Here is a 27232-nt window from a genome sequence, read left to right on the forward strand (position 1 = left end):
TCCCCGCCTTCCAGAAAGCACAACTAAGCCCTGATGTGAGCTTAGTCACATCCACGGCGAAGAGGGCCAGGGCGGGAGGGGGAGCCAGACCCTAAGCCCCGGGGGCTCTCAGCCACTCAGGGAGAAGCTCTGCTGGCCCACCCCAGCCCCGGCCACGGGGCACAAAATGTTCAACACCAGCCTGCGGGCACCTGGAACGGAAAATCTTTATTTCCTCCGCTGGGCAGGAAGGCTGAGGCGGGTGCACCGGAGGGAGAGGGGCACAGGGGACCGAGCGCCTGTGCGGGGAGCTGCGGGGGCCGGGGCAGGGGCTGAGCCGCTATTTGCGGTCCTCCAGGAAGAAGTCGTTGTAGGCCATGCACAGCGTGGTCAGGAACACCGCGTACTCCTTGAAGTCGATCTCCTGGTCGCTGTTTTTGTCCAGGCTCTTCATCAGGTCATCGATGCTGCTCTCCTGCATCTTCTGGGGGGGGAGGGGTCCAGGGAGAGGGACAGGTCAGCGCCCCTCTCGGCCCTGCCCTCACCCCACTTCCCCCCATGGCACAGTGCCTCCCTTCAGCCTCAGGAGGATCCCCAGCTGAGTCAGCAACACTCTGGGGACCTGAGCTTAAAGTGCAATAGGAAGGCAAGACTGGCCGCCCTTCCCCGCACCACCCTCCACTGTCCGTACAAAGAATAATCTAGATTTTATCCAGCACCCGAGGATCACACGTGGGGACAGTGTGCCATGGAGCATGATCCTGGTCTCTGACTAGGGGAAAGATGAGGATTGACTCATATCTCCATGGCAGGTGTCCTTCCCCTGCCAGGACAACAGGCAGGACAGCTGTGTGGAGACCGTGCCTGGCGCCCCTATAATCTCTCTGATCCATCCCCTGCCCTCCCAGCCCAGCTCCTGCAGGAGAATGGAAACCACGCCCTCCGAGGGCACAGGAAGAAAACAGACACCCTGCCCTCCCCTCTCCTCGGCCCTCAGCCCCGGCTTTTCCACGGGAGACAGGACCCTGGGACGTGCAGACACGGAAACTGCCTCTCTGTGATGCAACCCTCGTCCCCAGCCTGGGCTCCTGGTATAGCCAGGCCCTCCCCAGGGCCCGTGTCCTCCGGTAATGAGCCCCTGCCGGCCCTGGGCCCCTCCGCCGCCCTCATTAACTCCCGGATGCAGAGAAACTGGCAGGAAGGCCAGAGCGCGGGCCTGTGGCACCCACAGCTGCTTCAGTCCCCTGCCCGCAGGGGCACACTCAGGGGAGCGTCTCAGGATGTGACAGGAGAGGCACCCAGGCTGGGTTTTAAAGGAAAAGGGGCGAGTGAGACACAGACCTGGGAACCCAGCTCAGCCACTATCGAGCTGGGTATTCCTAGACAAGTCATATAATGTACCTGAGCCTCGGTTTTTATTTCTTTTACTGTCAAATAATATTATAACTACCGCGTGGGCCTTCCCCTCCACCAGTCACCTCCCTTCAACCCTCTGTGTCTGCTGAGAATCAGTTCTGCCTCGTTCCTCCCCTGTGCTCACAGACTAAAAGAAGGATCCTTTGGGCTCCTATGTCAGCACCAGCGGAGAGCTCTGCCTGTGGGGGCTCTGCCCTGGAGCTGTGTGCACCTCACCTAGACCCTTGGGTCCCCCATCCCTTATGACACCCCACTTAGGCTCTGCCACAGCTGTGTGGGCCCGGCCTCCACATCAAAGCTTCCTTGGTTTTGTTCTCTAAACCCTCACACCAACTTCCTTCTCACCACTGAAGCATGACTCATCCCTCAGCACAGAGGCCTCGAGTTCTGTTGGCCCAAGATGTCCACCCTCTGCCTTTGGTCTCTGTTCCTTCGGCCATCCTGCTCCTGGCTGAGGCTAGGGTACCCTGAGCCTAGGTGTGTGCCCCCTCACTCTGGGTCTGTAGAGGCAGGGTGGGTCTCCCACCTCCCCTGGGACCCCCTGATAGTAATATCAGTGCTTCCTCTTTCCCCCCCTCCCCTCCTATCATAGCCTCTGGGAGCACTTGGACTTTGGGGAGGGGGGAAGGGGACAGCCACCTACCTCACCAAGACACAGCTCCTTCTTGATCAGCTCCTTTAGTTCCCTCCTACTCAGGGTCAGCTTGCTGCCCTCTCTCCCTGAATATTTGTGGAAAGTGGTGACCATAGTGGTCAGGGCCTTCTCAAGAGGGGTCTCCATGATGGTGTGCAGCTCTGGAGGCAGAAGAGAGGAGGCAGATCACAAGCCAGACCTTCTGCTGCCCCCTGTCAGTAGCCCAGTTCCCAGACCCCTCCCTCAAGGTCCAGGGACTGGAATCCATGATGAAACCAAAATCCACCAAATGTGTCAAGACAGGTTCTAGTGAGACCCAAAGCTCACTTGGAACAGCCAAAGTGGGGAGACTGACCAGCCCCCAAAGGAGACTGCACCCTGACCTGCTTGGGGATGTTGAAAAGGGGTTCTAGAGGCAGAGGAATGACAAGATGACCTCGCCAGAAGAAGAAGTGGTGAGAGATGATGGAGCAGATAAGGGGCCAGGATTTTCTCCCTGTCCCCTCCAGCCTGAGCATTTGTTTTCAGAGATAATCCTCACCCAGTCCCCCTCTGCCTGGCTGCCTGAATCTCCTGCTATTGGGAAGTGTCCCATTATGGGAGTGGGGAACCGGACAGGGAGAGAGTCCAGGGGTTGGAGGGGAACTGGGAGACAGGCCTCAACAGGAAATGGAACAGAGGTGACTGGACTTGACCAGCTGGTCTCCAGCCTCCGGCCCAGCGACTGCACATGCACACTGGCCACAAGGCAGTGAGGGGGATGGGCTTATCAAAATCTCCAGGTTTGGCCGAAACCGGTTTGGCTCAATGGATAGAGCTTTGGCTTGGCGACTGAAGGGTCCCAGGTTCGATTCCGGTCAAGGGCATGTACCTTGGTTGCAGGCATATCCCCAGTAGGGGGTGTGCAAGAGGCAGCTGATCGATGACTCTCTCTCATCGATGTTTCTAACTCTCTATCTCTCTCCCTTCCTCTCTGTACAAAATCAATAAAATATTTTTTTTTTTTAAATCTCCAGGATCGCCCAGCAGGTGTGGCTCAGTTACTGAGCATCAACCTATGAACCAGGAGGTCGTGGTTCAATTCTGGTCAAGGGCACATGCCCGGGTTGCAGGCTGGGTCCCCAGTGTGGGGCGTGCAGGAGGCAGCCTATCGATGATTCTCTCTCATCATTGATGTTTCTATCTCTCCCTCTCCCTTCCTCTCTGAAACCAATAAAAAACATATTTAAAAAATAAGTAAATAAAATATCCAGGACCATTCAGAGAGCTAGATCCAGAGGTTGCATTGGATGGGGCCCTCTCGTCCACCCGCACAGTGGCATCCCCCTTGGGCAGGAAAGAGGCAGCCGGAGTTCCTGTGACTCAGACTTGAAAACCACTTCCCCTTTCAAGAGGAAAGAGGCAACACCCAAGGAACTTGGAGGTTGCAGGTGAATCTGTGCAGAGTGCAGAGCAAGCAGGAAGAAGCTGCTGGCTCTCACCTTCAGCCCAAAAACCACCCAGCGATTCTTGAACTGGGCCTGTCGGTCACCTCCCACCTCCCAAAAACCTCAGCTTCTCCCCATCTCCAGGAGACTCAGCCCGGAATGCACTGGAGACAAGGACCTCTGGGCCATGGCAGCAACATCCTACCTGGTTCTATCCCCGCCTACACCCCCGGAGCCTCCTCTCAGGAAATGTTGAAAGCTGCCCTGAACACATGCCCACTCGCTGGGCCTGGCCTCCCTTGGTGGAGGTCACCACGGCTGGTCACTCTCTGGCCTCATTGCCCAGCCTCATTACTCCCTCACCACGTAGATGACCAGGGCGATGAGAAGGAAGGACTCACCGAGGAGCAGGAATCCAGAGAACCCACGCAGCAGAAGCAGGCTCCCTCCCACGGCTCTCTGCCTTTATTCCCTCTCTCCCGTCCCCAGGAAATCAGGGGAGGGACAGGGCCAATGAGAAGGGGCCAGGGACTTGAGGAGACCCAGGTCAGAGCCTCCTGGGACAGGCCTGGGAGAAATTCCCTCTGCCAATCTCACCTTCCTATTTCCAAACAGAGGGGACGGGGCACACTGAGCCCGCAGTGGCATGCACATCTTCAGCCCCAGAAAATTTGTTTTCTTAACCTAAACCCAGAATTCTAGTGGGTCAACAGGGCAGAAGAGAAGCCAGGCTGTCCTAGAAAGAAGACCCAAGCGGTGGGGGCTAAACGCAGGGTATCTCCTAAGCCCAGGCCACTGTCCACTTGAGCCTTCCCACCCCCACCAAGAGGGGGTGGACATGGGAATTAGTGGGGTGAGATGTTTCTTGCCAAAGGTATGATCCAGGTCCTTAGCTACTATGGAGACTAAGGTTTTTAAAGGGCTTTCAAATGAATCTTTTCTTCTAACCCTCACTCAACCTCATAGGGAAAGAATTGCCAGAGACTCTTGGAGTAGAGGACTGAGAATCAGGGATTGGGGAGGGGATCCAGGGAAGGGTGGGTCCTGGTGATCAGGCAGAAGTTTCAGTTGTGGGGAGCAGGTTCCAGGTGCAATAATGAATGGGAGAGGGGGTCAGAGAGAGTTGCCTTAATTTTCTACCATCAACAGTCCTGAGTCTGAGAACAGAACCAAGTTAGGAGCTTAGCACCTATGGCTGATGCAGCCCCACCCTAACTTGCCTGGCTCCTCCCTGCTGGCCCCACTCCACCGCCACCCTTAGCTGGCAGGGCTAGAGAGGCAGTAGGGACTGGTTGCCTGGCAACCAGAGTTTCCGAAGTGGAGGGTGAAGCAGAAGGAGGTTCCGGAGGCAGGCATCCCGAGGATGATGGGCGGACTTGGGCAGGGTAGAGGGCAGAGAGAGGAGGAGGAAAAGGCACATGTTTTCATGGACTCAAAGTCCTACCAAAATCTCTAGAGTCACACTCGGAGGAAAGATCTGAGTCATCTACCCCATTCTTCTGAAACTTGAGAGGAAAGACACAATGTGCTGAAAAGAAAAGGGGAAAGCTTGAAAGATCCAGAGGCCAAACCCTCCCTGCTTCTGGACTGCCCTCTACTCAGCTGTTTCTTAAAGGTCCCCATCCCACCCAGGTGTGACCTGGAAAGCTAAACTTGGTCCCACCCACTGGAGGCTGTAGCCACCGGCTGTTACCCCAAAGAAAAGCAACACCACGCCTGATATTGTAAACCTCAATTTTATTTATCAGATCATATGTCTGGCATTTTGTCTTCAAAACTGTGGTCACCTCCCCCTGTCTCCCTTGCTCCCACTCCAGCCACTGTCCTCCACACATCCCTTTTGAGGTCCTTTGTTCTTCTCTGAAGGACCATGATTCCTAACTAATAACAGATCTCACTCATCCCAGGGCCTTTGGGACAGAGACAGAGGTTAGAAAAGAATAATATTTTCTTTATTGCCTCCACATTGCCTCTCCGACCTGACCATGTGCAGGAAGGACTCATGCAACCCTGAGGGTTTAGGCCATGAGCGGGAAGGTGGTGGCAGCACAGGGCCTGGGCGGTAAGTGTGGTCAGGACTCAGCCCTTTTCCACATCCCACACCAGCCTCTTCCACTGGCCTCCTCATGACTCAGCCCATTCTCCCACCTCCCCCTGCCCCCCACCACTCCCTCTAACCCCCACACTCCTCACCCCCCACCCCAGCACACAAATTCCATCCCAGACACAAACCAGGAGCAGATGTGACCTTCAACCCAACCCAGCCTCAGTCAGAGGTCCGGAGAGAGACACTGTTGGAGGGACAGGAGGGGTGAGTGCCCGCGCTGAGATCCCACAGCTGAGGCATTCTAAGCCTCTGGGGGCCCCTTGATCTGCCTTTGGTCCCATCAGAGTCAATTCTGTCTCACACACACACACACACACACACACACACACACACAGTCACACCACATCCCTCCCTCGCCTCCATTAGTCTTCCCTCCACAAAACGGCAGCTCAACTCCCAGTGCTCCCCACCCCCACGTCCCCCCATATTCCTCAGCCCCCACCCCATACCCCCAGCATCTTTCAGAACATCAGCCTCGTAGTTTCCAATAATCTTTATTGAATCTGCTCAGCATCCTACACGTGTCTGGAGGAGCCAGGGTGAGGCTTTGTGCCCACTGCCCACAGGGAAGACCCTACCGGGCAGGGCCCCCCCCCACACACACACACACATGCACATCTGAGGAGCCTCATTTCTTCCGGGGTTGCTTGTCGGGGAAGCCCTCGAAGAACTCGTTGCACATCATGGCGATGCAGGCGAGGAAGACGGAGTACTCCTGGAAGTCCACCTCGTTGTCCTTGTTGTTGTCCAGATTGCTCATCAGCTTCTGGAACGCTGCTTCATCTGTCTTTTTCTGCGGGGGGAAGAGGCTCCAGGTAGACACCAGCCACCCCGGGGACAGAGCCATGACTAGACCAGGTATCCACCCGCATAGGGGGCTTAGGAGGGCCCAACCACTCTGGGAGGGTGGGGGGGGGGGGGTGTGCAGCGTTGGAACTCCAACAGGCTCAGCTAGGCTGGGGGGGAGGGGGGGCAGCTACCAGCAGGTGAGGAAATCTGAGTACCAGAATGCACCTGGAAAAGAGGCCCACATCTTCCCCTAAGGACTTTTTAAGAATCCAATTAGACAATGGTCGTGAAAGCAATATATAAACTGCATCAAGTTTGATTCAGATGGGAGCTGCGCCTGATCAGGGGAAATAGGTGTGTCGGTGTCTCCGTAACTGTGTCTTCACATCTAAAAGCCTAATAGAAACTCAAAAATTGTTTGTTTGTTTGTTTGTTTGTTTGTTTGTTTTTCTTGGGGGTTTTTGATGCGCTGTTCCTGGAACTACTGCAAGACTGGGTCGATGTGAGAAATGGACAGAGCAAGCTCCTATTCCATCTCCCTGCTCCAAAAGTCCACTTAATTTATTGTCCTCAGATAGAGGACGTATCAGGTATTAAACTGATAAGGACAGATACTGCACTTGATCTTAGCCAAAAGGCCAAGAAGCGATCAAAAACTGTGTTTTACTGGAGTGATGGTGGGCCGTCCTGGCCCATAGATCTCAGCTGTGCACTCTGACCTTCCGGGAAGTTCCTTAGCCTCTCTGTACGTTTCAGGTGCCGCGCTTCCATTAAGTTGCGTAAAGCCCGGGGCCAGTTATCTGGCCAGTAACCCACCTGCTCGTCCTCAGCCACCTTTCTGCTGGGCGCCAGGATGCGAATGGTGAGTGCTCATTCCATTTCTAACCCAGGCAGCCAGAGCACCTTCCCCACCCGGTGACAGAGGCCAGTGCAGGAGCCACTGCTCTGCAGAAAGACCGGTGCCTCCCGGTCCTAACCCCTCCCCTGTGGGGAACGCCCCAGAGTGGGGGCTCATTCCCAGGCAGTAGTCACTCACCCCCAAGAAGCTGGGCAGCTCCCGGGTCAGCAGCTCCTTTAGCTCAGACTTGTTGAGCTTGAACTTGTCACCCTCCTTGCCGGAGTACTTGTGGAAGGTGGACACCATCGCATCCAGAGCCTTTTCCAGGGGGGTGGTCATGGTGGCAGTCGAGATCTGGGGGGGGAGTCACAGAGGCACCCTTATCTTCCCCACCTTCTCCAGCTATGTGACTAGAATGCCCCATCCCACTCCCATCCACTCAAGGAGCTCTGGGTGACATTCTGCTCCCACCACAGGGAGGGTGTGCACAGTGGGAAATATGAGCTTGGGCAGCAGTCACTGCAGGGCCCACTGCGCAGACTCTGAACTTTAGGCAGCAAGCGCCCGGGGCCTCACTGCATCCATTCCGTCCCACAGCTCAGCCCATACAGCACGCCCAGCTCATTCTTCTCCCTCCCCGTGTTGGGCGAGGCCGCTGGAGGCCTGCCCAGGAGTTTGTAGCGGAAAACATCAGCGGTCTAGCACGGGGAGGGGCAGAGGGAAGTGGCAGAGGCTGGGATGCAGGGGAGGCCAAGCTCACTTGGGCTGGGCTGCTGGGTGCTGGGCAGAGGCTCGGGGACACCGCCAGGCAAAAGCCCACGGTGGCCCTTTGCCTTCACTTGGCTTCCCACACCAGAGCATGCACACACAGGCTTGTGCACGCCGGCAAACATAAGCCAAGGTACACACTCACAGGTCACACACACACCAAGCATTCTGCAGCAATAAAGCATACTACAGCTTAAACCCAGCCACATTTCTCTTTGTTTTCATTCTCTTGCACATGTACAGGCTTAGCGCGTGTGCACACACACACGCACACACACACACACACACACACACACACACACAGACACGCATCCCACCCCAGAGCCTCCACATTGGGATCTCACATCTGCACCCATATAGCACATCTGGCCCGCACCAGCCTCCCTGGTTCCTGCCCTGAGCCTCAGCCTGACACCCCTTGCATGCCAGTCAGGCAACCACAACTCACCAGTTGAAGAGAGGAGAAGCACTGAAGAGAGAAGGTTGGGGAGACAGGAAGAGTGGGGAAAGCCCAGCGGTCTGACCTATTTATACCCCAGCCAGGCCCTGCCCAGGCAGGACGGGGGAGAGAGGGAGACAGCCCTCCCGCCTGGGCCAATGTGGTGCGAGCCAGGGCCCCCTCCGAAAGCCCAGCCTGGAAACGCCACTCCCTGCCCTGAGGAGCCAAAGACAGCAATGGGAGAGCCCCAGTGAGCACAGGCAATGCGGTGGGCACCCCTCCCCCCACCCCCATGCACACAGCCTGAGTGTTAGGGAGCTGGAGGAAGGCGCAGTCTATGCCTGGGGTGTGGGGGACAGGGAGCAAGTGGTCCCACCCAGCAGCTAGGAAAGGGGATACAGGTGTGGCGGGTGATGGCTGGGGAATTGCCCTGGAGATGTGACTGCCCAGGAACTAGTGCAGGGGACCCCGGGCTCAGAGCTGAGGACAGCTGACTCTGTCTTTCTCCCTGCTCCAAAGGACTCTCTGCCATGCTGAGTGAGCCCCAGGGCAGGACCTAGAGGTCTGGGAGAAGGGACAGGCTAACACCCAAGGGAGGCGCTGGCACCGCCCTAGCTTCTCCGTGGAGAAGGGTCCTGGGTGAGGTAGGGATGGAATGGGGAGTGGGCGTCAGGCCTGGGAGTTCAGGGATGGATTAAAGGCACCTGGAGCAGGTGGGGTCAGGAGGGCTTCAGGAGAGTTTAGGGTTGGGTGGGTATTAGAAATGAAGAATGGGGTGGAAAATCAGAGGTGAAATGGCACAAATCCATGGCATTAAGGATCATGGTTAGCCCCTCAGCGTGAGGTATGAATTCAGGGATTGAGTGAGGGTTACAAGTTGGGGGAGTTAAGACCTTCAGGTGGTGGTGGCTTCAGGGATGGGGTCTGCCTCAAGGTCCCCCCTCTCCCCTCCAAAGCAAGGAACCCCTTCCTGGCTTAGACAACACCCTCATCGGACCTCTGGCACCCTAATCCTATTAGTGCTGCTCTCTGGGCTCCCACAGCCCCAGGCAGGGAACAAACCAGCCCCGCCCCCACAGCTCCACCCTCACTCAGAACATCCTGTCCTGAGGACTGAGATCCATTGGGATTCAGGCTGTCCGCTCTCCTTCTTCAACAGCCCAAGGGAGAGAGAGACCCCCACCCCCAACCAGCCTCCCCTGAACATCATCCTGTGTAGATCCCCACCCCCTCCCGCTGGACGCTGAGACCATTTTGTTTCTGGCGGGTCTGAAACTGCCCTCCGCCGTCTGTCCAACGGAAAAAGGCAGAGAGGAGCAAAGACGTCAATGGATTCTGCCCTGAGGCCCTCGCTGTCCTCTTAGAAGAACCAAACCAAGCCAGATGACACCAGTTCTTTATTAGGAGTTCAGCAGGCCTGTTCCTGTTGTGGTTTCATTCAGGCTCACACTCTGCCCGGCCTGGGCAGCCTCAAAGCAGATCCCCACCTCCGCCCATCTGGGGCCCCTGTAGGGAGGCCGAGGACGGCTGCTCTATGTGTCACCAGCGCTGATCCTGGGAACAGGTCCCTTCATGTGCCCCCCACCGTGGGCAAAATGGGCTACGATATCAGGGGCAAATCTAGGAGTCTCCTGATGGAGAGGGTGCAGGAGAGAGGGGAGGAAGGTGTGGGCAGAGATGGAGCAGAGGCTACTGGGAGCAGGGGGGCTCCGGGGGACAGTTCTTGAAGTATTCATGGCAGTAGGTGCAGAGGCAGGCGAGGGAGCGCACGTACTCCACAAAGTCCACCTCGCAGTCCTTGTTGGTGTCCAGAAGACTCATGAACTTATTGTAGTCACACTCCCGCAGCTCCGTCTGTTGGGGAATGGGTGGGGTTGATGGTGGGCAGGTTGAAGAGAGCAGAACATCACACACACACACACACACACACACACACACACACACACACACTGCTTCCCTCCCCCAACTCCTGGGTGGTCCCATTCCCACCCACAGCCCTCTGAGAGCCAATCTCAGCCTACGTGCCCTGGTAACTCTCCATCCCAATTCCGCCCCCCCCCAAATCCTCCTCCTCAGTCATTCACCGAGCACCCGCTATTGCTACTGAGTGCCTCTGTGTGCTAGGCATTCTTCACAGAGCTCACTCCATCCTCCCAGCAGCAGGCATGATGAGGAAACAGATTCCTGGCATGTCAGTTCCCTCCCCAGCACCCCCTCCCCAGCACCCTCTCCCTGAGGTCCGGCCTCCCGCCCTCCCGCTGGCCCGTGCTCAGAGCCTGTCCCAGCAGTGCTTCCCCCAAGTGCTCACCGGGACCCAGGTGGGCAGCTCCTTCTGCAGCAGCTCCTTGAGCTCAGCCTGGCAGAGCTTGTGCTTGTCCCCACAGCGCCCTGCGTACTCCTGGAAGGTGCACACGATCGCTGCCACCGCCTGCTCCAGAGGCCTCGCCATCCTCACTGTCACAGAACAAGCAGAGGCCTAGGTCACCGCCCTGGCCTCTGCCCACCACATTTCCATGACTGCTCCCAGGCCTGTCTTCCTCTCCGCCAGGTTTCTCACCCCACAAGCCCTCCTTCTCTAAGCAGCCCTCCTGGCCACACCAGTGCCACCTACTGTGCGCCCCCAGCAGAGGTCTCATTTCTCTGGCATCTCTGCCAACCCCACAGGAATGCCCTACGGACTTCCTGATTCTCTTCTATTATTCTCATCCTGGACACCCAGGGAGGACTCAGCCCACCTGGCACCACCCTGGGACACAGCCCTTGGCCCTGGAAGCCGCCTCCCCTTCAAGACCCCAGAGCTTCTGCAGAAACTTGCTCAGAGAGACCCTTGCCCATGCTCCCTGTCCTCCGGCCCTTGGAGAAGCCGGCATTCTTAGGAAGGGTCAAGTCTGAGAGGGAGCCCCATCCCTCCCCATCCCTCCCCATCCTTCCTCCCCCTGACTCAGGGGAGCTGCATCCAAAGGCAATGCTTCTGGGCTCCCCTTTGCCTCTCACCCTAAATGAGCCATTTACCTGTTTGGATCTCAGGCTTAAACAGGAAGCCAGATCAAGTATTGACTATCTTAAATCTTCCCCACCTGAGGCCATCCCCCTGGCTCCTAGGGCTCTTGAGACAGAAGGCTTGGCATAGGGGTACCTTGTTCTGTCAAAAGGGAAGCCCTGCCCAAGCTGGCTTGGCTCAGTGGGTAGAGAGCATCAGCCTGTGCACTGAAGGGGCTCAGGTTCAACTCCGGTGAAGGGCACATGCCCGGGTAGTGGGCTCGATCCCCAGTGTGGGGCGTGCAGGAGGCAGCCAGTCAATGATTTTCTCTCATCATTGATGTTTCTCCCTCCCTCTCCCTTTCTTTCCTAGATAGATAGATAGATAGATAGATAGATAGATATAGATATAGATATAGATATAGATATAGATATAGATATAGATATAGATATATAGATATAGATAGATTTTTTTTTTAAGGGAAGCCCTTACTGGAATTTACACACACACACACACACACACCTCCACTGGCCCCTTTCCCTGCCCTCTGGGGTGCACCTCCGGCCTGGTGAAACCAGAAGGCAGCCAGGAAGGCCAGTGTTGTTTTCATGTGAGCCCAGTGACTCACTCCTGGTTGCCCCGGGGGACCGGAGTCTGGCAGCACCAAGAGCCAGCGCCAAGCCTCTCCCCCTAGTGACTCCCCCTCTGCTGGGTTCTGTGGTACAAATGGCCAGCAAACCATGTGTGGAAGGGGGTGATGAGGCTGTGCACCCCCCCAAACATCCAGCTTTTTAAGACAGCCCCGGATCGGAGTGTCTGAGTTCCCAGGAGAGGAAAAGGCTCCAGTCCCAGGGCAAAGGGAGCCCCAGGGGTGCTCGGCTGCCCTTCTGGGCTTCTGCCAGCCTGCCTGGCGCCACCACTGTTTTTCCAGAAGCTTGGTGCCTGGAAACTGGAGGGAATCCTCTCTCCCCACGCAGCCTGGCCGGCCTCAACCCATTGGTAGGAAAGAAGGCAGGAGGAGGGAGCTAACTGAGGGCAGCACCCGTGCTTTTAGCTGGAGGCCCCCACCCCAAGGCCAGACCTCAGCTCTGCACACCCCCTGACCCAAACGTCCCAACAGCCGAACAAGGGAAACCCTGCGTCCACCAAACCTGACTTCCCTCGCCTCCTAAGACCCTGCTCTGGATATCCCGCCAGCCCCAACCCAAGACCCTGTGGGCCAGAAGACAGGCCCTGAGCTACCCCACACCCAATCCAGAGCAGGACTCAGCTGGCACTTACCACTGGTGTTGGTGTCTCAAATGTAGGAGCCTATAGGCAGCATACCCCTATTTGTAGTCTGCCAAGGAAGGAAGCAATTACAGGGAGCCCAAGTGGGTCACGCTGAGGGTGCCCTTGGGGGGTCCCCTGCCTCCTTCCCTAGCAGCCGTATTACAAGCCATCCACCCACCTATCCATGCACACATCAAAGGCCCCGTCTGGGCCTTAGACACCACCCACCTTCATCCTCCCCACCCCACCCCCCCTTCAACCGCCAACTGCCCTACCCCAGAGCTAGGAACTGGGGACAGCCTTCAGCCCATCTCCTGTGGTGGAGGATACAGGGATGGGCTAGTCCAGCACATCTATCCCCTATACCTCTCTCTGAATAGGCACCACAGAATACAAAGTGTGAAGACACTCTAGCCTGGAGTAAGTTTATATCCCCAGAGGACCCCTGTGCCAGAGCATCTCACCTTCATCATTTACAGGTGAGAAGATGAAGGCATGGGACTCCCACACCTCCACACCCCCGGCCTGATCTCCAGATTGCTTTGAGTTTGGAAAGAACATCTGTAGGATGTGTCAGGAAGGAAAATTTTTTATTTTACCCTTCTAGGCCCTTTGGCTGGTCTAATAATCAAATTAGCATAAGACAGATTAGCAGGAGAAAAAACTTAATTTTGTACAGGAGGTCAGGCAGGGGGGACTTGCTAGCATAGGCTCTTATGAACTAAGAACCAGGGGTGAGGCTCTCGGACTTCAAAGGCGAGAAAGACAATACACACGGAGATGGAAAAACAAACATTTGCTGGGTCACAAAGAGGGAAAGGGACACAGAGAGGACTCTGTCTCCGAGCCCAGAGCCCGACTGAGTCTCCTCTCCCAAGCGAGCCCGCATTCTTTGCAGATCGGGCTGCTGATAATGCTCTTGCTGGCCAGGCCCTTTATCTACATTTTTTCAGGCAGCTAAAGGGGATGTGGAAGCTCTTCCTGAGACTTTTGAACCTCGGTTATCTTCAGCTCAAATAATCCACATGCCAGGGAGGCGCACTCTGGGGATACTCATTCCGAGCCCCTACAGATATCTCTGAGGCACTGGGGAAGGCGTGTTGCTCACAGGGGCACTTGGAGCAGTCCAGGCTGTTCTCGTGCGCGCGCACACGCACACGCACACACACACACACACACACACACACACACACACACACACACAAAGACACACACACACACACACACACACACACACACACACACACCCAGAGCGCTGTGTCTGAATGTGGGCTGCAGACTCCTGTGTGGGCTGCCTGTGGCTAGAGCCCCTTAAGCCTATTTCCTGTCTTCCCCAGCTCCATCCAGCACCACCTTCCCTCCAGACCCAGGAGGTGGGGTGGGTTTCCTCTGGCTTTTAGCTTAAACACATGGCCCCCTGGCTCATTGGAGTCCCAGCATGATGGAGAGGTGTCTCCCAGGTCTCCCCTCCTAGAGGAGCCTGTGCTTTTTCTCTGTCTCCTTCACTCCACAAACCATCAGAACCAAAGGTTATTTTGGCACACTTTGGCCAGTGCCTTCAGGGAGCAAGAGGCCTGGTGCCCTGCTGGTTTCCTGGCGTCTGTTTCCACTTAGATTTTTATTTCTTCATTCCTTACTGCCTTGTCAGCGCTTAAATACTTGAAAAGGATTTTTTTTTAATTCTATGCAGCACTTCTTTGTTGTTTTAAGCTGGAGCAGGCACCGGTAACCATAGCACCAGGAATGGAAATCCCTCCCGGAGAGGGTCAGAGGGGCCTCCCCAAGGTGAGCCAGGGGGGCCCGTGAATTATTGTGAATCGAGACCCTGTGGGTTCACAGGAAACGTTTACCTCTCCCTGAAAGAATTTAAATTAGGGCTCTGTCCGTAAATAAGAGTTATCTCCAGAAATGACTCGTATGACCTACCTGGACAGCAGGGTAAACATCTAATTACCGAGCACCTGCTCTTCTGATCATCCTGCCAATAACCCTCCCCGCAGAAGCCCCAGGCTCCTGACCTCATCCTTAGCTCAGAATGCCATCCACGCCTTGTTTTAACTTCCTGTCTCTGAACATTACATGTATGTAGGGCCTCTGACTTTCTCATGTACATGAATTTTCCATGCATGGATAGTTTTGTTGGTGGTGTTTGCCTGTCTCGTGTCAATTTAATTATTACACCGGCTGGAAGAACCTAGAAGGTAGAGGAAAGTTCCTTCATCCTCACACTCCATATCCCTTCCCCCTTCCCGCCCTCATCCCTGAGCCTGAGAGACCCCTTCCCATTTCACAAAAAGAGAACCCAAGGCCCAGAGGGTGTGGGAGGCGAGGAGAGGGCATCTCCTTGGCCTCGGAAGAAGCCCTAGTGCTCGTGGTGGTAGCCGGAAAAACATTCGTATCTTGAGCTCGCCTTAGGCCTGCAGCACCCAAACCTTGCCTGTGCTATCCTCTCCTTGAAGACTCAGCCCCTGTGGGTGAGGGGAGTGAGCAACAGGGAGGAAAGAGTGAGCTGTGACTGGCCGTGTGTGTGTGTGTGTGTGTGTGTGTGTGTGTGTGTGTTTTAGTCCTCATCTGCGGATATGTTTTGGCTTTAGAGAGAGAAGAGGGGAGAGGGAAGGAAAGAGAGAGAAGCTTTGATGTGAGAAACATCAATAGGTTGCCTCCGGTACAAGCCCTGACTGGGAATTGAACCCAGAACCTGGGTATGTATCCTGACAGGGAATCAAACCCTCAGCCCTTCGGTACACAGAACAACCCTCCAACCAACTGAGCCACACCAGCCAGGGCAGCCCTGTTTTATAGGCAAGAAATTATAGGGATTAGGGCCTAGACACGGAAGCCAGAGTGCACCAGCAATTAACTCAGTTCTAGGTCAAGCACTTATTCCCACCTAGGATATCCTTTGCCACCAGCCACCTCCCAGAAGCAGGTCGCCCCCTTGCCTCACCCTCGGCCTCATTTTCCTGGTCTGTCAATGACGCAGGATAATAATGGCTATTATGTGGTAAGGGCATAAATGTGAACTGAAAGGTGGTTAACGTGCCCAAGGTCACGTAGCTAATCAGTAGTAGAACTAAGAGCCATTTGTTATTCATTTAAATCTTTAGAAACACCTGTCTGAGGCAATGAGGGTATGGCCGTAAACAAAGCAGCAAAAGCCCCGCTCTGTGATGACAATGGAGTGGAGAAAACAGACAATAACAAATGCATGTATGACAGACTGTAAATAGATGGATTAAATGCCAGGGAGAACAATAAGAAGAGCTGAGGGAAAGAAGCTGATGGGGGGGAGGGAGGGACTTTATATGTGTAGTCAGAGCACAGCTGGGTCTCCTGGCTCCTGAGTTACATCCTTATTCAGACCTTTTCTGTTTTTTGTTTTGGGGTTTTGTTTTTGCTTGTTTGTTTGTTTGGTTGGTTGTTTTTTGTGAGGGTTTTTTTGTTTGGTTTTTTTTTTGGACCTTTTCTTAGAGACCCAGGTCAAGTTCCAGCAGTGCTCCTTTCTTAACCTCTCCCAGGCCCTCTCTGAAGTGCACAAACTAATGGCACCTCTCATCCAATTGCCAAAGAGACAATGAGATGGCGTTCGAGCAGGCGCAGCACAAAGCCTGGCCAGAGGGAGTGCTCCCTGAGTGGCAGGTGCTCTTCCCTCTTGGTTTCCTCAGCTGTGAAAGGGCCTAATGATAGCTCCTCCCGGGGTTACCATGAGGCTGAAATGACCATGTGCACCAGCAGAGCTTGGGAACGGCTGTGAAAATGTTAATTGCCATGATCATGATCCCCTGACCTATATTCACCGGCTCCCTTTCCTGCGGGATATTAGGAAAGTGGGCTTCTCACTTTTTATTGCTAGAGTCTGCCTGGCCTGGCCTCCCCAGCACCAGGCACGCAGCTGAGACAGAACAGTGAGTGAGGACAAGCAAGTTGTCCCTGAACTGTCTCACTCAGCTCCCCTCCATCTCTGGGGAGCTCCTCTGTAAGTGGTTCCCAAGCACCAGAGCTTCCCAGGGAAGTAAGAAAACAATTCAGGAAAGTATTGTCTCTGCTTGTCTACTATTCATCCCCTCTTTCCTTACTTCTAAAAATTCTTCTATTTTTTTCCAAAGGGTGAACATGTTGAGCTAAAAATACTTGGTTGCAGCTCGGGCAAGTCATATTACATAGTGAAGGCCAAAGAGATGTAGGTGGAAATACCTGGTGAGAGTACTTCTTGCATAATAAAAAGGCAAAGGAGAAAACCTTTTGCACCTAATCTTTTCTCTGTCTTCCAGCTTGGAACATGGATGGTGAGACCTGGAGGTATAGCAGCCATATTGTGATCATAACACAACAAGCATGAGGGGGAAAGCATATATGCTATAGATTACAGGGCAAAAAATGAAAAGACACTTGGTTGTCAGACAGGATCTCTGGGATCTCGGGGCCCCTGAACCAATCCTGAACTGCCTACCCAGACTTCTTGCTATGTAGGACAAGTGAAGCCACTATTATTAGTCGGGTTTTCTGCAACTCATCATATATATATGCCTAAGCAACCAGAAAGACCAGTCACTATGATGTGCATTGACCACCAGAGGGCAGATGCTGCTCCCATCCTGTAGGCCTTGATCACCAAAGGGCCTGCTGGCCAACCTCCCAGTTCCTCCCACCGACCTCTGGGCTGGGACTGGGAATCCGTGGTGGGTGGCCTGGGAATCAGTGGTGGGTAGCAGCAGATGCAGGCAGGTGGTTAGGGAAGAAGGCAGGAGGCAGGGAGGCAGGGAACCTGATCTACCCTGATCACTAGCCAGGCCTAGGGACCCCACCCGTGCATTTCGTGTATCCAATCTCTAGTAAATTAATACATAAAAAGCCTAAAACATTTTTTAAAGAATTGTACCATCTTGGACTGAAAGAGAGCAGAGACACCTCAAAACAAAGAGAATCTTTGAGTCTTAAACCTTCTATGGGCAAGAAGCAAACAGACATTTCTGGTGAAAAAGAAAGAGTTAGCTCAGAAAATAAAACCAAGAGCCTAGAGGGTAGAACCAAGAACCATTTATAGGGAGAAGAGCTGAATCATAACCAAGAATCCGGTGACATATGTTTGATTCAACTTCAGAATTGCTATAGACGCATGAACACTGTGCTTCCAATCCATCCCCAACCCCTTTTGAAGAGGAGTGTTTATTGCAGTTATCTATCTCTGTCTCTCCTTTGTAAATTGACTGTGCCGTTCACAGATGCTCGGGTCAAGGGGAAATATTCTTGAAAAGCTGTAGTGGAGGAACTGCCCCTGAGTAGCCTCATTCATATCTCCACCTGACTTAGATAACAAGATCCTGAGCTTCAAGTTGCTGCCTTAATGGGATGAGATGCTGTGGGTCTTAGGAAGGAGCTGAGTTCATTTTGCATATGGAATGAACTGTGAACCGTGGTTGCTAGAAGACAGACTATGATATATAGTCTCCAAGAGAGTTGCTGTCAATTTCACCTTAACAGATGGAGCCTAATTCTCCTCCCCTTGAACACGAGCCAGCCTTAATGACTTCCTTGATCAATAGATTGCAGCAGAAGTGATGTCCTGGGATTTCTCAGATAAATCTTAAGAAGCCTGGCAGCTCCTATCTAGACTTCTTGGGATGCTCACTTTGGAGACAAGCCACATGGAGAGAGTTCATGGGAAGATATTCCAGATGACAGTCCTAGCTTAGCTCCTGGCTGACAGCCAGTATCAATTGCCAGGTATATTGAGTGAGCAATATTGAGTTCATTTGAACTTGCTTTCTGTTTTTTAATGTCTTTTTAATTCTCACCCAAGGAGGACATGTTTCAACAGAGGGGGAGAGAGAGAGAGGAAGAGAGAGAGAGAGAGAGAGAGAGAGAGAGAGAGAGAGAGATTAATTTGTTGCCTTCTGTATGCACCCTGTTTCCCTGTTTAGGGATTGAACCTACAACCCAGGCTTGTGCCCTAACAGGGACTCAAACTGGCAACCTCTCAGTGCACAGCATGACACTCAACCAACTGGGCCCCTCTGGCCAGGCTCATTTGAACTTTCAGATGACTCCAGCCCCAACTTTCATCTGCAGCTGCATGAGAGATCCCAAGGAGAAACCCCATCAACTAACCCAGTCTACTCACAGACCTTGAGAAATAATGAATTTACTTTTTAACTCATCAAATGTTGAGGTGGTTTGTTATGCAGAAATAGATCATCAAAACAGCTTTGTTGTTGTTGTTGTTGTTGTTGTTGTTGTCAATCCTCACTCAAGGATATTTTTCCATTGAGAAGGAAAAACAGACAGAAACATCAATGTGAGAGAAACCAGAGTCCCGGGCCAGGGAGGAGCCTGCAACAAGGTACAGATCCTGACTGAAATCGAACTGGGGAATCTTTGGTCCTCAGACCAATGCTCTAGCCACTAAGCCAAACCAGCTAGGGCTATATCTTTCCTTCTTTGTTGGAATTTTTTATGTGAAATGACAGTGATAGTAGTTGGGATTTGCCTTTTTTAATATCTTTATTGGGGGGTAGGGAAATATTAGCAAATGGCCCTAGCCAGATGGCTCAGTTGGGGGTAGCAAAAGGTGGTGCGTTTGATTCCCAAACCGGAAGCAAACCATCAATGTTTCTCTCTCACACCAATGTCTCTTTCTCTCCCCCTCCCTCCCTCCTTCCCCCCTTCTTTATCTGTAAAATCAAAAATGTTTTATGTTAGCAAACTATTTCATTTTCCAAATATTTACTGGTATTTGAAACCCCAAAGTGTGGGACCTACAGCACAGCTCCGGAGAGAATTCTAGATGGAGGGTCAGGGCCCAGAAAGGAGATCTAGGAGGCCCTCGGTTTCCAACATTGCCAGCCAGGTCACTGGGCACCACTGAGCAATTAAACTATTATCAACAATAAACAAAGGAACAAAGGTTTATTGAGTACAAAACTACAAAGGAGAGCCTTCCTGGGCCCAAGAGGCCCACGGCTGGGAGCAGAAAGCTCTGCCTTAGGGCCGGCCTGAGTAGCCCTGGAAGAAATCGTTGCACATGATAGTGATAGTGGCCAGGAAAATGGCATACTCCTGGAAGTCCACCTCCTGGTCACTGTTCTCATCCAGGGAGCCCATCAGCTTCTTCAGGCCCTCCTCATCCACCTTCTCCTGAAAGCAAGAGAGAATGGGTCATCGCCAGGCCGCTCTCCACCCCACCTCCGCCCCAAACACACACTCATTGGCCAGAGCCCAGCTGTCCCTTCAAACTGGGCAGCAGTAAGTGGTGGCAGAGTCCCTGGGAACTGTGAAGAGGCCCATGAGGGAGGACAGATGGATGCTCATTGGTGGGAGCCCTCAGCACTCCCTGCTGGGAACGGGGAGCAAGCCAGGCACCCCCTAAGTACAGGATCAGCTCTACTCCCCACAGGAGCCAGGCGAGAGGGCCATCATCAGCCTCATTTTGCTGACGAAGAAACTAGAGCTATTGGAGCCACTCTCCCTCACCAGCAAGGAGAATTCAGAAAAGACAAGCTCTTTTTAACGCCAGCCAACATGAGATCAAATCTTAAAAATTGGACCCAGAAAAAAATATTTAAAGGAATGTAGGACCTGCTTCATAAGGTTCAGAGCCGAGACCTGACTTTGGGATTATCCAGTAGTTGGTATGGGGAGTGGGAGGGGCAAATTGAAAGTTGACTGCATTTCTCTGCCAATGCCTCAGGGTGCATGTCTTAACTGGACTTTTCTCCCCAACACACCTCAGGTTGGCATATAAATATTAAAAACAAGAGAGAGAAAGATCTGTGTGGTCTTGGGCCAGCCACTTTCCCTCTCTGGGCTCTGGTTTGTTCACCTCTCCAATGAGGGGGTTTAACAGATGGACTTTGAAGACACTGACAGCACACCCATTCTCTGGAAAGCTGCAGGGAACAGCCCATAAGAGGGCTCTCACACGTGGGCCTCACTCGCACTCCAGTGAGATGGTGAAGGGCCCGGCCCCACCCTGGTGTCTGCATTAGCAGGCACCCTGGAGGGAGGGAGAATAGATTTAACTGGTGCCCCTACTCTCACACACACAGGAGCCTCCATACCCTCAGCCAGCCCCACTTACCCCTACAAAGCTGGGCAGCTCCTTCTGCAGAAGTTCCTTCATCTCCCCCTTACTCAGCTTGAACTTGTCACCCTCCTTGCCAGAGTACTTGTGGAAGGTGGCGACCATCACAGCCAACGCCTGCTCCAGGGAACTGGCCATCTTGGATCTGGGGCCAAAGGAGTGACAGGTGTTGAAGATGCCTCAGCCCCGTCTGCAGGACCCACTTCTGCCCTTGTGCCCCAAACTACCTCTCCCAATCCCCCTCTGAATGGGCAGGCAGGGGCTGCCTGGCCCCCTCAGACTGTGGCTCCCTCACACCGAGGGCGGATGCTAACCCTTCCCCTGTGCTTGGAAGTCACCAAGGGCAGAGCCTCGTGTCTCTCTGATCACCCTTGGGACATACCCTGAGGGCAGGGCTCCCCACCATGAGTGTCTTTGGAAAGGGAAATGACAGGGTGACCAGAGTCCCATTTGGCTCCTTCCCAGGCCAGTGGACTCTGTGTCTACACTGGGGTGACAGGCGTATCCCTGAGCCAGTTAATGGGGATTCACTAGACGAGGGCAGTAACCATGGCTGCAGCCTAGCGGTCCAAGGTTCCCTGAGGAGTTGGTTCTGTCCTCAGGTGGGGCTCCTAAGGCCAAAGGATGTCACTCTCCCTGGAGTCTAATGAACAAAATAAACTGGTGAATAAAATAGAACCAGAGTCATGAAAACATAAACACACTGACGGATCTCAGAGGGAAGGGGCCCAGGGGTTCGGGGGAAGAGGTTAACCAAAGAATTTATATGCATGTATGCATTGCCCCTGGACATAGACAATAGGGTGGTGAAGGCCTGGAGCCTGAGCGGAACTGGTGGAAGGAGGTAATGGGAGGGGGGAGAGGGGGACATCTGTAATACTCTCAACAATAAAGATAAAAAGATAAATAAATTAAATAAGCACATACTTTACAAAATTTAAAAAAAAACAAAAAACTAGCCTGGCTCAGCTCCCATGAACCAGGAGGTCACGGTTCAATTCTTCTCAAAGGCACATGCCTGGGTGTGGGCTCAGTCCCCTGTAGGGGGCGTGCAGGAGGCAGCCAATCAATGACTCTCATTATTGATGTTTCTCTCTCACCCTCTCCCTTCCTCTCTGAAATAATTTTTTTAAAACACATTTTTAAAATGTTTTTAATTAAAATAAGTGGAAGCAACAACAAAAAAATTAAGTGGACACTCCCTCAAGCAGAAATGATGTCTCCCTCATACGAGGTACTCTTAGAGGGTAAGGAATATGTCTCTCTTATTGGGGTACTGGCTCTTTGCAGACAGGGCATAAACACCCCCCCCCCCCAATCAGGGAGGATACCATTGGGTTTGGAACTAAAGAAATTAAAGTCCATTGCCCTGGGATCAGGGCAAACACTAGGGTAGAATCCGGGACACAAGGACAGACCTCAGAGGTCATTTTTCCCAAGGCCCTGCCTCTGAAAATGCTCAGACCAGCCCACGAGGGTTAGGCAGATCCCAGGATGAGGCCAGAAGAGCTGGGAAGAAAGGCAAAAAAAACCCAAACAAACAAAAAAAACAACTCGGATCAATCCTGCCAGCCTGCAGGTAACGGGGCAGGAAAAGACAGGAAGCTGTAGTGGGCAGAGCTACGCTGCTATTCAGGGCAGACCCCAGCGGGCCCACACACTTGAGATTCCTGGCTCCTGCTCCTTACTCCGGCTACAATCCAGAACTTTGCAAACATACACACACACACACACACACAAAAAAAAAAAAAAAAAAAAAAAAAAAAAAAAAAAAACCCTCAGGATTCCTGTTAAAGCACCCACATACACACCCCTCATACTCCTAGGCCTAGACCTCCAAGAAGGGCCTCTAGACTGAGAGACCCACAGGGGACCCCCAACTAAAACCCAAGAGAGGACCTCAGAATAACCCCTAAACTGGGACCTCACAGAGGAACTGGGGAAGTAGAAATCAAACTGACACTTCACAGAAGAAACACCCCTCTCCCCACCACGGGAGAGATGCAGAGAGGCCTCAGGCCAACCTACCAAGGAAGCCAGAAAAAGAAAACTGTAGAGAAAAGATCAGGACAAAGGGACAGAGGCAGAGGCCCGTAGGGTCCTCCCCACCCAGCCCTCAGCGCCACAGAGGTACTCACCAGACCAGGCTGCAGCGAGAGAGACCGGGAAGGAAAGCAAAGAGCAAGGTGCTCGGAGTGGGGATTTATATGCTAGCCTCACTGGCCCTCGACGTGGCGTTTTCAGGAAACCAAACCTGCCTTAACCTGATCCAGCCAAACCTGGCCTCCAGCCAACCCCTCCCCCTCCCACCTGGTCCCCTCCCCCTCAGAGACTCTCAGCTCTGCCCCCAGCTGGAGGGAGGAGGGCTCTAGATCCAAATGGCAGCCCCTGGGCCCACCCAGGCCACAGGGGGGTGAGAAGGGGGGTGTCATTGGAAAGGGGCAGCCTACGCTCAGGGTGAGGGGAGATAGCCGTTGTTTGTGGGGCCTGGAGACTCATACCAGGCCTTGTTCTCATGACATGCCTGTGAGTCACAGCTCATTCATGTGTCACGGGGTGCGGGCACACACTGGACTTCACAAGCCCACTGGGATATGAGAAAGTATTTGTGTATGTGAGAGAGAGAGAGAGAGAGAGAGAGAGAGAGAGAGAGAGAGAGAGAGAGAGAGAGAGAGAGAGAGAGAGAGAGAGAGGGAGAGGGAGAGAGAGAGAGAGAGAATGTGTGTGTGTGTGTGTGAGAGAGAGAGAGAGAGAGAGAAAGAGAGAGAGAGAGAGAGAGAGAGAGAGAGAGAGAGAGAGAGAATGTGTGTGTGTGTGTGTGTGAGAGAGAGAGAGAGAGAGAGAGAAAGAGAGAGAGAGAGAGAGAGAGAGAGAGAGAGAGAGAGAGAGTTTGAAGTAATCTGGGATCGCCCTTAGAAAGCTGCCCCCTCCCAGGCCCACTTCACCTGCTGCTCTTGGTCTATCCCCAATCCAGTCTGGGCAACGCCCTTCCTGCCAGTCTGGGCACCGCCCTTCCTGCAGGCCCAGCTCCCTTCCCCCCTCCAGATGTCCAGCAGCTTCTTGCCCTCCCCCCAGCTCCCAACCTCCTCCCAGTACTCCCCCCAGTCCTAGGTGACTCACCCTGCGGTGCAGGCCCAGATGCCCAGGCAGTGACTCAGCAGCACCCTCACCACACCCCACCCCCAGGGCCTGGGCAGCAGGCGGAAACTCCGTACCAGGAAGGAGAGTGTGGTACAGGGACCCTTCAGTGGCCAACCCTGCGGGACTCTGGATTGCCACACCACAGAGAAATTTGGAGAAGTTCAAACTGAAAACTGACTAGGCTCAGATGTGAAGCCAGTCTTGTCTCTTCCTCGGGGTCACCTGGGTCCTTGGGGGCTCTATGGGCACCACAGAGAGCGTCATGCCTTGGAGCCAAATGTCCTCTTCTACACCTTGCACAGCTAGTGTCCCCTCCTCCCCAACACACTTGAACCTCCCATGCTACTGCCCTTCCTGTTCACATAGAGCTTGCATGTAATGGGGTGAGGAATGAATGAAGAAAAAAACATGGAGCCCTAGCCAGTTTGGCTCAGTGGATAGAGTGTTGGCCTGCAGACCGAAGGGTCCCAGGTTCAATTCTGGTCAAGAGCATGTACTGTGGTTGCAGGCTCCTCTCAGCCCCAGACCTGGTCAGGGTATGTGCAGGAGGCAACCAATCAATGTGTCTCTCTCACATCAATGTTTCTCTCTGTGTCTTTCCCTCTCTCTTCCACTCTCTAGAAATAAATGGGAAAGTATCCTCAGGTGAGGATTAACAAAACAAAACAAAAAAAAAGGAAAGAAAGAAAACAACATGGAGTCAGTACAGCTAAGCTGACTTAAAATCAATTGTTTATGGTCAAGCTGACAAAACTGGTTCAGGCCAAATGGGCTGAAGCATAAGGGATAAGATTAAAAGGCCTGAGGACGCTGAAACTGGTTTAGCTCAGTGGATAGAGCTTCGGCTTGCGGACTGAAGAGTCTCAGGTTCGATTCCGGTCAAGGGCATGTACATTGGTTGCGGGCACATCCTCAGTGCAGGGTGCGCAGGAGGCAGCTGATTGATGTTTCTGGCTATCTGTTCCTCTCTGTGAAAAATCAATAAAATAAAAATTTAAAAAAAATTTTTAAAAGCCTGAGGACTTAAGCTTTTTGATAGATCCTCTCTTCCTCCAACTGATGGACAGAGAATGACGTAAACTCCACCTGCAGCCAGACATTCCTGAGCACCTAACAAGGCACCTTATATGGACTGTACTTTGAACCACCAATCAGCACCTGCCAAATACCCTAAGCCCTCAATTCCCAAGTCCCTAGGTCCCTAATCAGTGTTTCCCAAACTTCTCTCATGATGAGAATCACCTGGTGGAGTTGTTGAACTACAGATTCCTGAATCCCAACTAAGAAGTGCTAAACTAGAATTTTGGGGAACATATAGGTAAAATTGTATAAGTATAGCACTTCTTAGTTGGGATTCAGGAATCTGTATTTCAACAACTCCACTAGGTGATTCTCATCATGAGAGAAGTTTGGGAAACACTGCCATGAAACCACCAAAAAGCGTGAGCTGAGTGCCCTAAGCCCCGTCCCTTCTCTTTCCTCCCCTTAAAAGGTGCCTGCACCCCGGCCCCCTTCCTTTCCCCTCTGGAAGGCAGCCGGCAGTGGTATTCTCCTTCAACAAAGCCTGTGTCCTGATCCCGGTCTCCGGCCCCTGTTTCATCTTTCACTTTTGAACTTTCCAGTTGTGCCTCAATGCCTGGAGACAAATACATTCCTACAGACAGCCTTCTGAAGGACTTAGGAAAGAATAAAAAACATAGGAAAGAATGTCCATGCATCCAGCTCATCTGACAGCCATTATCCAGACCACTGAACCTCTGGAAGATTGTTGTCCCAGGCCAATCCGGAGGCTAAGAATGAAGGACTGATTGTTCTCAAGAGCGTACTTTTTCCTATTGGAACTCTCAGCTCTGCTTTCTTCTTCGGAACACTCGGGGGATTGCCTCGTTGTGTTTTCTATTATAGTTGCAAATCCTAAGACCCTGGAACAAACCTTTGTCCTCTAGTTCTACCCCAAGCCTCCAGACCCTTTTGTGCTCAGCAGGTGCAGTGCATTGTTTTTCTCAGCGGTTCTCCCGTTTCCACTGAGGCTCTCGCAGATGCCTCTCCCGCTCGGAAATCACAGTGGTGTCCCCCTTGCCTTCCATGAAGCCCAGCAGGGAGGTCTCAGGCTCTCGTCCTCACCAGCTTTCTAGCCTCTCTTGCACACACCCTAACGGTCTTGCTCATGGTGACTGGGACGTAGGTAGACTGCACAGGGTGTGGCTGAAACCCTTTTATTATTCTGGTCCCTCTGTTCAGAGTGTAGAGAGGGACCCTGTGGAAATCCCACCTATCTTCCAAAGGCCAGTAATATGCCACTACTTTCTAGAGCCTTCCCCAGGCCCAACCAGATCCTATCTCTACCTGCTCTTTCTCACACAAAGCACTCCTTTTGTCCTTGTGTGCTTAGAGCATTCTTCTCTAGATGGGATCACTTGTCTTCTCTTGCCTTCACCCCCACAGGGTGAGCTCACCGGGCGGGGACTGGGACTTACTCATTTCTGCATGAGCAAAGGGCTTCTCCCACACCAGGTGCCAACCGGTGTTTATAGGTATTGCGTGGCAATGGGTGAGGGGGCACTAGGGACAGTATTTAGGAGGCTGGAGGCCTTCTGACCTCCTCAAGTCATGCTACCAAGTCACAGTTTCTTTTCTGGTTCCCAGGAGCGGGACTGGGACACTGGGTTGGAAACCAGAGCGTCAGAGAGCTACAAACCCCCGATGAGAGACTGCAGGAAACATCTCACTCCAGGGACCAATGAGCAAACTCCCATCAGGGAGAGATGGAGACAGGAAGGAGAAACACAGAGGCAGTAAGATGGAAACTGGGAGGAAAGATCAGAGGAAAATAGTCACAAAAACAAAGAAAACGTGAGGGAGAAGGAAATAAGATGAGGGAGACAGACAGACACCCTGACGGACAGAAGCAGAGCCACTGATTCCTAAGGCCCCATCTAGAGACTTGTCCCTAACCTAGAAATGGAAGCCAAAGGGTGCCCATCAAGTGGCCATGTGACTGAGACTGGTGACGATCACATTAATTTGCCACTCACTCGCTGTGTGATCTGGAGCCACTCCCTCCCCTCAGCAGAACCGGAAGGTTGAATACAGCCAACCCTAAAACCCAATCCCCCTCTTGATTTTCCACTTCTCCATGAAGGCAGACAGGCAGTGGGCATATTCCCAGAATGACTCTGCCCATGCCTAGCCTAAGAAGCCTGGTCCTCACATTCTGTCCAACACACACACACACACACACACACACACACACACCCCAGAGATTTTCCACCAGCAGCTGCTGGTTTTTCCCCTACATGTTTCATGCCCCCTGGTGTTTATGATCTGTCATTACAACCTTCTCCTTGCTCTCTTTCCCTTCC

At 53.1% G+C, this 27232-nt stretch overlaps 4 protein-coding genes and 1 long non-coding RNA gene across 12 annotated transcripts; 1 reads left to right on the forward strand and 4 right to left on the reverse strand.

Annotated features, from left to right (window-relative positions):
* Positions 1-188: 188 nt before the first annotated feature.
* Positions 189-3921, reverse strand: S100A5 (S100 calcium binding protein A5). 2 transcript variants are annotated; one of them, XM_084866659.1, is made up of 3 exons: positions 3858-3921; positions 2039-2190; positions 189-463 (listed from the first exon to the last, which is right to left on the reverse strand). In XM_084866659.1, the coding sequence occupies exons 2-3, from the start codon at positions 2174-2176 to the stop codon at positions 320-322; spliced, it is 282 nt and encodes a 93-aa protein (XP_084722785.1). In that variant the 5' UTR covers positions 2177-2190; positions 3858-3921; the 3' UTR covers positions 189-319. The 2 variants fall into 2 exon arrangements, with proteins under 2 accessions (XP_084722785.1, XP_084722786.1); XM_084866660.1 differs by lacking the exon at positions 3858-3921 and adding an exon at positions 2571-2627.
* Positions 3922-6041: 2120 nt separating this feature from the next.
* On the reverse strand, positions 6042-8595 carry S100A4 (S100 calcium binding protein A4). Its single transcript, XM_084865740.1, has 3 exons — positions 8407-8595; positions 7389-7544; positions 6042-6356 (listed from the first exon to the last, which is right to left on the reverse strand). The coding sequence occupies exons 2-3, from the start codon at positions 7527-7529 to the stop codon at positions 6192-6194; spliced, it is 306 nt and encodes a 101-aa protein (XP_084721866.1). The 5' UTR covers positions 7530-7544; positions 8407-8595; the 3' UTR covers positions 6042-6191.
* A 1181-nt stretch (positions 8596-9776) lies between these two features.
* S100A3 (S100 calcium binding protein A3) lies at positions 9777-13183 on the reverse strand. Of its 5 annotated transcripts, none has more exons than XM_084865745.1 (3): positions 13114-13183; positions 10706-10851; positions 9777-10251 (listed from the first exon to the last, which is right to left on the reverse strand). In XM_084865745.1, exons 2-3 carry the CDS (start codon positions 10844-10846, stop codon positions 10087-10089), a joined length of 306 nt encoding a protein of 101 aa, XP_084721871.1. In that variant the 5' UTR covers positions 10847-10851; positions 13114-13183; the 3' UTR covers positions 9777-10086. The 5 variants fall into 5 exon arrangements, with proteins under 5 accessions (XP_084721871.1, XP_084721870.1, XP_084721867.1 ...); XM_084865744.1 differs by lacking the exon at positions 13114-13183 and adding an exon at positions 12659-12684; XM_084865741.1 differs by lacking the exon at positions 13114-13183 and adding an exon at positions 11900-11955.
* A 1184-nt stretch (positions 13184-14367) lies between these two features.
* Positions 14368-18845, forward strand: LOC311612651. The gene is made up of 3 exons (XR_014793327.1): positions 14368-14434; positions 16168-16288; positions 18607-18845. It is a non-coding gene; the product is annotated as an uncharacterized lncRNA (long non-coding RNA).
* A 693-nt stretch (positions 18846-19538) lies between these two features.
* S100A2 (S100 calcium binding protein A2) lies at positions 19539-23998 on the reverse strand. Of its 3 annotated transcripts, none has more exons than XM_084866658.1 (3): positions 23850-23998; positions 20727-20874; positions 19539-19783 (listed from the first exon to the last, which is right to left on the reverse strand). In XM_084866658.1, exons 2-3 carry the CDS (start codon positions 20865-20867, stop codon positions 19631-19633), a joined length of 294 nt encoding a protein of 97 aa, XP_084722784.1. In that variant the 5' UTR covers positions 20868-20874; positions 23850-23998; the 3' UTR covers positions 19539-19630. The 3 variants fall into 3 exon arrangements, with proteins under 3 accessions (XP_084722784.1, XP_084722782.1, XP_084722783.1); XM_084866656.1 differs by lacking the exon at positions 23850-23998 and adding an exon at positions 23675-23795; XM_084866657.1 differs by lacking the exon at positions 23850-23998 and adding an exon at positions 22868-23237.
* Between the last annotated feature and the right edge of the window lie 3234 nt (positions 23999-27232).

Source organism: Pipistrellus hanaki (assembly GCF_964339955.1).
Source record: "Pipistrellus hanaki genome assembly, chromosome: 18".
NCBI lineage: Eukaryota > Metazoa > Chordata > Mammalia > Chiroptera > Vespertilionidae > Pipistrellus > Pipistrellus hanaki.